General features: G+C 38.1%; 1 protein-coding gene across 8 annotated transcripts in view; it reads left to right on the top strand.

Moving 5' to 3' along the window:
- ASH1L (ASH1 like histone lysine methyltransferase) overlaps positions 1-12,031 on the top strand; it is a 366,415-nt gene that overhangs the window by 228,071 nt on the left and 126,313 nt on the right. The window contains exon 1 of one of the 8 annotated variants that reach the window (XM_050752195.1): positions 3,711-11,650. The exons of the other annotated variants lie outside the window; for them this stretch is intronic. Within the exon in view, the coding sequence (XP_050608152.1) occupies positions 11,641-11,650 (10 nt within the window). The 5' untranslated portion in view covers positions 3,711-11,640. Of the gene's footprint in view, positions 1-3,710; positions 11,651-12,031 lie in introns of those variants that run through there. 8 annotated transcript variants of the gene reach the window in all.

Genomic DNA, 12,031 nt, shown 5'->3' with positions numbered 1-12,031 from the left:
TTTTTTTTTAATTAGCTGGGCATGATGGCATGCGCCTATAGTCCTAGCTACTCAGGAGGCTGTGGCAAGATGATCGCTTGAGCCCGGGAGTTCAAGGCTACAGTAAGCTGTGATGGTGCCACTTCACTCCAGCCTGGGCTAGCAGAGTGATACTCTGTCTCAAAAAAAAAAAAAAAAAAAGAAATACTACAATAGATATAGCCATTAATGTTCCAGGAAAAGATGAAGGTAGCTTGATAGAAGGGGATATAAAGAAGGGTTGAAGCTGCTGAACTGTAGGCACAGAAGGATGTCATTGGTAAATAAATGTAGCAATGCCAGAGATAGCTGGTTCTAGTGTATTGCACCTGTTTGTTTCTTTTGTACAAACATTGAGAGAAGCCACACAATAAAAACACTTGCAGAAAAGTCTGTTGCCAGTAGGAACCAAGAGGAAGAATGTGGATGAATATACATTTTGAACAGAACTACATTGCTTTTGGCTTTCTTCATTTAGTTTGTGTTAGTGTACTCTTCATTCAGCTGCTAGTTTTGTCCTGCAATATATTTATGTGCTTTAAAAGTGATGTATTAACCAATTCAGCTTCCATATTGTGGTATCATTCTTGTATTTATCAATGATACAAGAGCTATTTAACTATGCAGAAACACATACAATAACAAAACATACTGTATACCTTTATGAATTTTTATATGTATAATCATGAGAGTAATATTTTCCTTGGGAGAGAATAGGGAGTGAAAAACACACAGCCTTGAATAGCTCCGAGGAACTGCAGTATTTAAGGTAGTGATTAAAAAACTGTCAGCTTTTGGCCCACATGTGATTCTTTGTGATGATCTCTACACTTTTTAAAAAATTGCTCATATTAAAACATCTAGAAATTTTACATAAAAATGTGGAATTCTGCTTCTCAGAAAAATCAGAACATCTGGCAACAATTAGTCTACATTTTCTGGATAATAGTGATGGCTGGGGGCTCAGTATTGGCAGGCCCCTTTTCATTGCAGGCCCCTTTTCATTGCTGCTTGTGTTCTTTTGTTCACCACAGTCCTCACTGTTTTCTGTTGTGTGTTGTATCTGGCCCTCTTCAGCTATTTAAAGAAGGAACATTTGGATTTGAGATCCCTAATTTCAGAGTCATGAGAAGGAGATTAGAAAGGATAAGTAAATTGAGGTGAAGGTGGTATGAGATGACAGGTTAGGATGTTGAATGTATCATCTACATGAACATTGAAATTACCCAAGAGGACAGTTACAGGAGTTGGGGTGAAAATGATGGATGTGAACCCGGTTTAAGGGTTCTTGGGGAATGAGAAAGATAGCAGGGAAGTCTAATATATGCAAAAGTATCTGTGTTAAGTAAGAACTTGTCTTTTTAAAAATTTCCTTCTTTATTTAATTATTTATTTTGAGATGGAGTCTCTCTCCGTTCAGTGGTGTAATCTAGGCTCGCTGCAAAACCTGCCTTCTGGGTTCAAGCTGTTCTGGCCTCAGCCTCCAAGTAGCTGGGATTGCAGAAGTGCACCACCACACTTGACTAGTTTTTGAATTTTTTTGTAGAGTTGGGGTTTCACTATATTGGCCAGGCTAGTCTCAAACTCCTGACCTCAAGAGAACCACCTGTCTCAGCCTCCCAAAGTACTGGGATTACAGGCGTGAGCCACTACACCTGGCTTTTCTTCTTTATAAAATAACATGCAGAAACCACTAAGAACTCTCTGAAGTCACTGCTCTGACACTAGTTCTCTATCACCAGTTGGATGTTGTACAATTTAGTTCCATTCTGAATACAAATTACCTGAAGCTAGTGAAGACCTCAAGTTAAGAGCAAAGTTCATCATGAGACTGCAGATGCCAGTCACAAATTGTGGTGTTCCCAAAATATCCATACTTCTGCCTGGCCTGCTGAAAACTTGCAACTTCCTGCAACCCCCTCAATTTTGGTAACTTGTTAAAAGGACTCACAGAACTTGTGAAAGCACTATAATGTGATTACAGTTTTGTTACAAAGGATACAGATCAAGAACAACTAGTTGAAGAGATACATAGAGCAGTGTTTGGTGCAAGAAGGGTCTGCAGACCTCCATGCCCTTCCGCTTGTGGAATCTGGGCACATTACCCTCCCAGCACTTCACTGCGCTCACCAACCTGGGAACTCCACTGAACCCCAGTGTCCAGAGTTTTTATTGGGGCTCCGTTAGGTAGGCCTGATTGGTTAGATCATTGGCCATGTTTTTTAACTCAGTCTTCGGTTCTCCACTCCCTTGAGGTTGGGGTGACCCAAAGTTTCAGATCTTTAATTATGTGGTTTGGTCTTTTGGTCACCAGCCCCCGTTTTGAAGTTACCTCAGGCTTCACAGTAAGTCATCTCACTGGCATAACAAAGACATTCCTATCACTTGGATAATTACAAGGGTTTTTGAAGCTCTGTGCCAGGAACCAGGGACAAAGATCAGCTATGTTCTTTATTTTATCATAAGTCTAAATTCTTTTGTTAATTGCTCTCTGTCTTGGAATCTCTCCATTTTCTTTGCAATTACTCTTGATAAGTACATGGAGATGTGACTTGATTTTCTCATAGAAACTTAATATACCTTTTCAGATAGATGTGAAAATAGGTTTAGCTGTCTCAACAAAAACCAGTTGAGGAAAAATTTTTAGTTAAGCAAAATACTAAATAAAAATATTGGCCGGGCGCGGTGGCTCACGCCTGTAATCCTAGCACTTTGGGAGGCCGAGGCGGGCGGATCATGGGGTCAGGAGATCGAGGCCATCCTGGCTAACACGGTGAAACCCCGTCTCTACTAAAAATACAAAAAATTAGCCGGGCATGGTGGCGGGCACCTGTAGTCCCAGCTACTAGGGAGGCTGAGGCAGGAGAATGGTGTGAACCCGGGAGGCAGAGCTTGCAGTGAGCCGAGATCGCACCACTGTACTCCAGCCTGGGCGACAGAGCAGGACTCCATCTCAAAAAAAAAAAATTAATTCAGGCTCAGATATCTTTTGTTTTGATCCCTTTGGAAGTCAGAACTGGTTTTGTTTAGGAGCATTTTATGTATTTGATTTTTGTTCTTAACTATTCCCTTATGAGGGTAGCTGTTCTTTTAGCAAACAGTTATTGTGTGCCCGGAGAAGGAACATGCTGTAATTCTAGCACTTTGGGAGGCTGAGGTGGGTGGGCCCCTTGAGGTCAGGAGTTTGAGATCAGCCTGGCCAACATGGTAAAACCCTGCCTCTACTAAAAATACAAAAATTAGCCAGGCATGGTGGCACATGCCTGTAGTCCCAGCTACTTGGGAGACTGAGGCACAAGAATCACTTGAACCTGGGAGGTGGAGGTTTTAATGAGCCGAGATCATACCATTGTGCTCTGGCCAGCCTGGGCAACAGAGTGAGTCTCTGTCTCAAAAAAATAATAATAATAAAAATAAAATAAATATAATTTCTGCCTTAAAGTCAATTTATAGTTTAGACATGTATATAAATAGTTATTGACAGTTTTTTTGTTTTTGTTTTTGTTTTTGTTTGTTTTTTAAGACAGTCTCACTCTGTCGGCCAGGCTGGAGTGCAGTGGCACAATCTCGGCTCACTGCAACCTCCGCCTCCCAGGCTCAAGCAATTCTCCTGCCTCGGCCTCCTGAGTAGCTGGGATTACAGGCGTGTGCCACCACGCCCGGCTAATTTTTTGTATTTTTAGTAGAGACAGGGTTTCACCATGTTGGCCAGGCTCATCTCGAACTCCTGACCTAAGGTGATCCACCCGCCTCGGCTTCCCAAAGTGCTGGAATTACAGGTGTGAGCCGTTGCGCACAGCCTGACCATTCTTAATATTGAAATATTTACAAGGCATTTTGGGGAGCAGAGAAGTGAGGGACTCAAAAGGGCTTGGGAAGGAGGAAGGAGTTTTGAATTTAGCAGCGAAGAATAAGGTGTGACAGCTGTTTTCCTACAATAGATAACAGCTTTTCAAGGGCATGGGGATGTATTACTGTGCTTAGTTAAGTATTAATGGTTTGATATGGTACCCAAGAGGTGGGACTGGAAAGATAGGCAGATCATAAAGCCCTTGTTTATATGAGACTCCCAAGAGTGTAGAGTTTACTTTATAAGGTATGAGAAGTTAAGGGTTTTAACATGGGGAATAATTTGTTGAGATTACATTGACAGCAATGTGATAGATGGATTAGTGAAAGGAGATCAGGTAGATCAGTTTGGAAACAGCTCCTACAAAATATTGTGAGGCTCTTATTATGAGGCTCTGAGCCAAGGTAGAGATGATATGATTAAGTGAAATGAGGTATGCAAAAGGATAAGGTTGGAAATAGGTAATACATTTGAGTTGCAAGCCTGTTTTGTAGGACAGATGGATTTGTAGCTCAAAGGAGAGGTCAAACCTGAAGATAATTATAGATACGTGATTATTAAGGCTATAAGAAGGAATGACAATATTTATTTATGGTGAATCCAGTGTATTTCTCAAAAGAGAGGTCAAACCTGAAGATAATTTTAGATACGTGATTATTAAGGCTATGAGAAGGAATGACAATATTTATGGTGAATTCAGTGGGTTTCTTAAGTGAGTTTATAGTCAAGAGTGTCAAGTGACTGGGCGTGGTGGCTCACGCCTGTAATCCCAAAACTTTGGGAGGCTGAGGCAAACAGATCACCTGAGGTTGAGAGTTCAAGGCCAGCCTTACCAACTTGAAGAAACTCCATCTCTACTAAAAATACAAATATTAGGCGGGTGTGGTGGCGCGCGCCTATAATCCCAGCTATTCAGGAGACTGAGGCAGGAGAATTGCTTGAACCTGGGAGGTGGAGGTTGCGGTGAGCCGAGATTACACCATTGCACTCCAGCCTGGGCAACAAGAGCGAAACTCTGTTTCAAAAAAACAAAATAATAATAATTTTAAAAAAGAGTATCAAGTGTTATGGGAGACTGGTTAGGTAAGTACTGAAAGTAGATGATTGGCTTTGGCAGTTAGTCTGTCTTGTGTCTGAGAGCCATTTGTATAGTGGCAAATGTTAGATTTCTGGAGGCTGAGGAATGGAAGTTAGGAAATACAGACAATTAAAATTCTTACACTTTTACATTTTGCTGTTTTTTTCCTCAATGTTTTCTTGTGTAGCACTTCTAACTGGTTTATTATTTGCTTTTTCCTTACAATGACATTCTGTTATTCTGTAGCATTCCATTGAAGATGTAATTACATTCTCTCAATCTGTGATGTCAGGTTGCTTTTTGAAGTATAAAGGTTTAAGAAATGCATAACTACGTATGATTTTTAATTGATCTTCTCAGTCTTCAGTTGATTTTTTTCTATATATAAATTGAAGATAGATTCATTTTACATTTGGTGTCATGTTAAAATGCTCCAAAAACTACCTACTGTATAATAGGTATTATAATATTGTTGATCACCTTCAGGAAATTATTATCCTGAAATGTCTCCCAGTGGTCTGAGCTGGGACAGTTTGAGCAACAAAATAAATATGAGAGTATTGGATTATAACCTAAAAAATAAAGTCAATATCTGTGAATCCATGTTGATATAAATAAATGATTGACTAAATAAATACTTGGCAGTAAAGAAGCAAATCTTCCTTACAGGAAAATTCCAAACAAAAAATGTAGATCGCCACTTTCAGGAGGTAGAACTTAATTTCCCTCTTCTTGAATGTGTGCTGGACTGCTGACTTTTAAAGAACACCAAAGTATGAAGAGGGAAAAGCAGTAACTTTACAGTGAAGAGGCATGGCAGACAGCACCTTAACCAAGTTCAAGGTTAACTTCACCAATGATAAGGCATGGTGATATCATGTACTCGCTGATAGAATGTGTTAAGTCTAACCAGAAAAAAAAATAATAATAATAATAAAGGGCATTCTACAAATACCTGACCAGTACTAAAAAGTATCAAGGACCTGAAAAAACAAGGAAAGTCTCAGAAGCTTTTACAGAGAGAAGAGAAGACTAAGGAGACATGACAACTAAATACAATGTGATATCCCAGATTGACAGTGAAAAAAGGACAAGAGTGGAAAAAAATTGGCGAAATCTAAACGAAGTCTGGAATTTTGTTAATAGTATTATTCCAATGTTAATTTCTTGCTCGTGACAAATGTACTATAGTTATGTAAGATGTTAACATTGGGAGATGTTGGGTAAAGGACACGTGAGTATTCTCTGTACTATCTTTGTAACTTTTGTAAATCTAAATTTATTCCAGAATGATGAGGTTTTTTAATAAAGCAGAATACAAACTGTTAAGTAAAACGTATCTCAAACTGATAATTGATGAAATAAGAAATAAAGGTTATTTACTATTTGTATTGAGTGGATTCATCATAAGTGTTGATTGGGGGTAAAACAGGCATATTTGATAAATCATGTTGATATAAATTTCAAGAAAAATAAATGAAACCGAATTAGGGACACTGGCATGTGTAGCTTGGACCAAGGCATTTAACCTTTCTCTCTTTGTTTCAAAAATGGGGTATCAAACTGACTTATCACTTTGAGCATTCTTAAAGTAAACAAGTATATTCACTGTAAAATTAAATCTTATGAAGCCTTAAGATGAATAACAGTTCTAATCACTTTTATAAATTATGTGCCTGTGGTAGTTAGCTTATTTTTCTAACTTATATACTATTCTGTACTGTACAGACTAACAGCTATAAAATCAGCTTGATGCAAGTGAAATTACAGTAAAATTACACACTTAAGTAAGGCCAGGTTTCCTGGTTTCTCCCAATCCTAATAGTGATTCTATTTAATTTATGTATATATGTTAGGTAGACATGAAATAGGTTTCATGAGCAAGAGTTTCTGACCTGGAATGTCAGTTATTTCATCCCTGTTTTTCAGCATATGTGACTCATGGCTGGCTACACATGATAGAACTTACAAACCTGGATTCTGAAATTGGCAGAGCAGTAGAATGGAGTATTTTCATTTAGGATTTATAGCTTAGAAGTCATAGCATAAGCAGACAATGGGACGTTATTGTAAATGATTTACTACATATAAATTACATACATTCTTTGGTGCGTTCAGTGATGAATATTTTGTCCTCCAAGAATAAGGATTAAACCCTTTTTTTTTTGGAAAAACTATATTCACTGTACAAGCATAGAGATTGAAGCAAAGAATACTGAGTTTTGTTCTCTTTAACTGAAGGGTATAGGCTTTGATGAGAATATACTGACTTCAAACAATTTCTCTAGTGCTGTTGATAAGACACACATATGCAACAGTTAGAAGGAATGAGTTCAAATGTTCAGTAGCAGGGTGGGGTGACTATAAGTGACAGCACTATATTGTGTATTTCAAAAATAGCTAGAAGAGAGGACTTGAAATGTTCCTGACACATAGAAATCATAGTTACGCAGGGTGATGGATACCCAAAATACTCTTGACTTGATTCTTACACATTCTAGGCGTGTAACAAAGTGTCACATGTATCCCATAAATATGTACAACTATTATGTATCAATTTTTAAAAGATTTAAAACACAATAGAAAATAAGATATGCCTATAAATGAAGTGTGAACATATAGAGATGAAAGCAGAAAATTGATTGTGGTGTGGTTAGTGCAGTTATGGGAATTTCCAGAGTAATTCCATTTCAGTGAATGATGTCATTTGGGCATTATGAAAAATAGCCTAGAGAAAAACACAGATTTTTTTTTTTTTGAGACAGAGTCTCATGCTGTCGCCCAGGCTGGAGTGTAGTGGTGCTATCTTGGCTCACTGCAAGCTCCGCCTCCCAGGTTAATGCCATTCTGCCTCAACTTCCCAAGTAGCTGGGACTACAGGTGCCCGCCACCATGCCCGGCTAATTTTTTGTATTTTTAGTAGAGACAGGGTTTCACCATGTTACCCAGGATGATCTCAATCTCCTGACCTTGTGATCCACCTGCCTCGGTCTCCCAAAGTGCTGGGGTTACAGGCGTGAACCACAACACCTGGCCAAAACACAGACTTTTTAGCTTAAAAATGGCCAGAACAGGCTCTGAGTCGTACTCTCTTGTAGTGCATTTAGTTGGTGCATCAGATAAAATGTATTGCTTTCTGTATTTCCCACAATTGAAAACAGCTGTTTTTATTGTGGACCCAGCTTTTACCTTAGCATTCAGCTCGTTCACAAGAAGGTTCCAAGGGCGGCTATCAACTGTGAACCATACCAAAGGATTCAGAACTTGAATCTGGGAACAAAAAAACTTGATCAGAAGTTTTCAAATAGTTTGGTGTTTTATGTTCATATTCCTTTACTATGATAGCCATTTTTATTACAACCAATTTTGGTTCAGTCATTGTTTAACACACATTCCCAAGTAGCTTTGACATACAAATAATGAAAGAGGAGGAATCTTTTTTAAAACTAAACTTTTATAACGTTTTAATTTTGGTGGGAAGGAACAATTTCAATGTTAGAAACTTTTAAAATTATTTTAAAATTGATAATATCTTAGAACTGACTACTGCGTAGCATTCTTCCAAACTAGCATACTTAATCTATTTTTCCATAATTCACCCAAAGATACTTCTAACATTGCAAACATCAAACATTCCACTCATACAAATGATTTCTTAGTTACTTGTGTCTTTAGTGTTGGTCTCCAAACAGAGTGACTAAAATTCATACTCTATTAAGTTATAAAAGCTTTAATAGTGAACTTAGGCTAAAGAAACATATGTTTTGTCCAACCAACTATTGATTTAATTCACTGTATTTTTTTTGCTAATTTGTGTTTGACACCAGGGAAATTCCTTGTTTTTCTAGGCTAGGATGTTCAGGGCTTCAGTGAGTAGTTAGTTGAATCTTTATTCTCATGATTTCTTTGGGATGCTTCCACCACTGCAGACACTATTAATCAGTGAGAATTTTATATATTCTGCTATCTTTGCCTGTTTTACTCTGTCTTCACACTCAGGCATCTGTAAAAGTAGCATTTTTTATATATCTTTGATTTGTTTTAGTTCCTCCACTGGAAATGTCAATCAAGGTTTTTTGTGGCAAATCAATTTGAAAACAGATTCTTGGTTTCCACTCATTTTGTGTTTATTATAAAGATTTTCATAATCTTATTTCTTTATGATACAGTTACGTTCCTTTTTTCCCTTTTTCAACTTTCAAGTTTGTATCCCTGATTTCATCTTACGGTTTTGCTGTAAAAGTACTACCTTTCCCCTCTTGTTTAAATTGACAGAAATGTTTCTGTAAATCCTGTCTTTATCTTCAAAAGTTCATCAAATACTGGCCAAATAAAATCCAGAGAGTCTATAATTAAAACCACTTCCAATGTTCCTTCACATTTGCAAGTTTGGTTTTAATTCTTAATTTTCTCTGTATTATTCCGATGTATTGTATTCTCTTTTTCTGTCTTCCTCCTTAGTAGTAGTCTGCCTTGTTTACATGAGGGCCTTTATTTCCAGCTGAAGAAAAAGTATTTTCCTTAATAATCTACTTATATTTATTCTGAAATCCAATTTTATTTAGGTCCTTGTTTTTGTTTTTGTTTTGCAGCTTACCTGTAATTTCTACTTCCTGCATTTATGTGTGTATAATTTCTAAACATATTTCTGAAGTTGTCATCATCTGCATGATGAGACACACAGTGGTGGTCTACCCAGTAATATTGTGAACTGAGGAATTCCTATTTGTAGTCTTTATTCACTTCTGAAGTACTTATTCTGCTTTATAGTATTTTGAAATGAAAAATGATGAGAACTCTTTGATATCTACAATTGTGTTCTCTATGTGTATGCTTTGAGGAAGTGTCAGATTTTCTTGAATTAGAATTCATATAAACCTTGTCCTTTGTGGAATGGGGAGCCTCCACACATCCTTCCAGGCAGATCTAAAATGGCCACTCTTGAGACATGAGCAAACATTTGTCACATGATGGAGACAGCAAGGGAAAGAGCTAAGTAGGGGAAGCAGAAAACTACTTTCTCCCTTGGGAAAAAACTGAGCAGAAAGCCAGACATCTTCTGGTTCTGACTCATCTCTTGGGCATACTCTGCAAAAGTTATGGCGAAGAGTCAGTGAATTAGAAGATTTACTCAGAGTAACTTTTTTCTACCCTGCAAGTACCTACCAGCCCTGGAGGTACCTATATGAGTAGTACTTCTTAATTGGATTCACTCTATGTTTAAGGTAAATGCTTGATGTTATAGGTTAGTTCTAGCTCCCTCCTGGATATAACTCAGTGCTCTTCTTTCTATTATTATTATTATTATTATTGAGGCAAGGGTCTCACTGTCGCCCAGGATGGAGTACAGTGGTGCGATCATAGCTCGCTGAAGCCTCTACCTCCTGGGCTCAAGCAATCTTCCCACCTCAGCCTCTCAAGTAACTGGGACTACAGGTATGCGCCACCATGCCCAGCTAATTTTTATGTTTTTTTGTAGAGACTAGTTTCGCCATATTGCCCAGGCTAGTCTTGAACTCCTGAACTCAAGCAACCTGGCTACCTCGGCCTAGCAGTGTGCTGGGATTACAGCCATGAGCTCCTGCACCTGCCTGTCTAAAAATTCCATGATAAACCTAGGAGTCAATTAATACGTAATAGTCACTAATATTTATAAAACATTTTGAATTTTATAAAATTATTTTTTGATTACATTGTCTCATTTTGGGACTGACAGCAATGCTGTAACTTAGCTTTATTAAACCAAAGTCCAGGCACATTTACTTTTGTAGATTTTCTTTGGTTAATTTGTAGCAGAGCCAGGAATCAAATCCAGGATGCTTTACTCCATAGTCCATGTACTGAACACCATATCACACTCAACTCTGCTCTGCATTATATTTTAGGTTTGGACACATAAATGTATATTGGTCTCTGTTGAAGTGGACATAGTAGTTCTCTGGGCATTATCTGGTTCTTCCTGGAAGCCCAACTGCAAATTGGCATTTATAAAACAGTATATTCCTGGCAGCGTTACAGATAATGTTTGCAGATTTCATATGATTCCTACCCTTAGGCCAATTTTACCATACTTTGAACATCTTTAACTGGTTGCTATTTCTTGTACATAAGTGATAGCATCACTTTCCAGTCTTAAACTTGGTTGCTTTATATCATCAAGTAATGTTTTTTCAGTTATCCTCGTCTTATTACTGCCTCTGTGAACACTGCTTTTAAATGAAATGAGATGCTAGAGCTGATGATTACCAAGCATTAGAGATCTGTATCTCAAGAATACAGCTTTATTCTTTTTAAATATGGAATATTGTTAAGAATAGCTCTGCTCTGTATGAACAGGGAATTCAAACTTTTAAAAATGAAAAATGAGAACCTTCCTGAATTAAATTTTACTCAAATCTTCCGTTAAGTCCTAAGAATAGGCTGCTGGCTTCCATTGCTTTCAGGAAATGAAAAATGGCTCGGAAGCTAAGTGAGCTAAATAAGCCATCTCTCTCTCAATTGTTTCAGTTTCTCAGGAATTGCTGTACAATGCTGCCAATAATGATCTCCATGGATCTGACCCCCATCCCATCTCCCACTGCCTCCTCTGAAACTCCAGATGCCACCATAAGAAGGAGCTTTGAAGAATGTGCCTGTACCCTCTTTTTACCCTGAGGTTGGTGAGGCCAGGCAGGGTGATTCTCAGGATATCCTGATGATCAAAGGTACAGTTGAAGCCTTCATCAAGACTTTCTTGAAGATGACCAAGAAATTTAGGAAACATTACTAAATAGCCTAAGAACTGAAGATGGAACTCAAGAATGGATGGCACAAGTGTCACCTAAAATGTAATTCCTGATGATATACACGATGATTAATAAGCTCCTTGAGGGCAGAGACCATTACACCGTTTGTAGACTTCTTCCCCCTACCTTCACAGTATCTAGCATAGTACCAAGCATATAAACTATACTCACTTAATAAATGTTAGTTTATGACTGAGAGAAAAGACTTTATATAAAAGTGCTCTTAGGGCTGGGCGCAGGGGCTCGTGCCTATAATCCCAGCACTTCGGGAGGCTGAGGCGGGCGGATCACTTGAGGTAA

This window comes from Macaca thibetana, chromosome 1 (assembly GCF_024542745.1).
Source record: "Macaca thibetana thibetana isolate TM-01 chromosome 1, ASM2454274v1, whole genome shotgun sequence".
In the NCBI taxonomy this organism is placed as follows: Eukaryota; Metazoa; Chordata; class Mammalia; order Primates; family Cercopithecidae; genus Macaca; species Macaca thibetana.
Note: the sequence above shows the minus strand (reverse complement) of the source record. Positions and strands in the feature narration are given on the sequence as shown.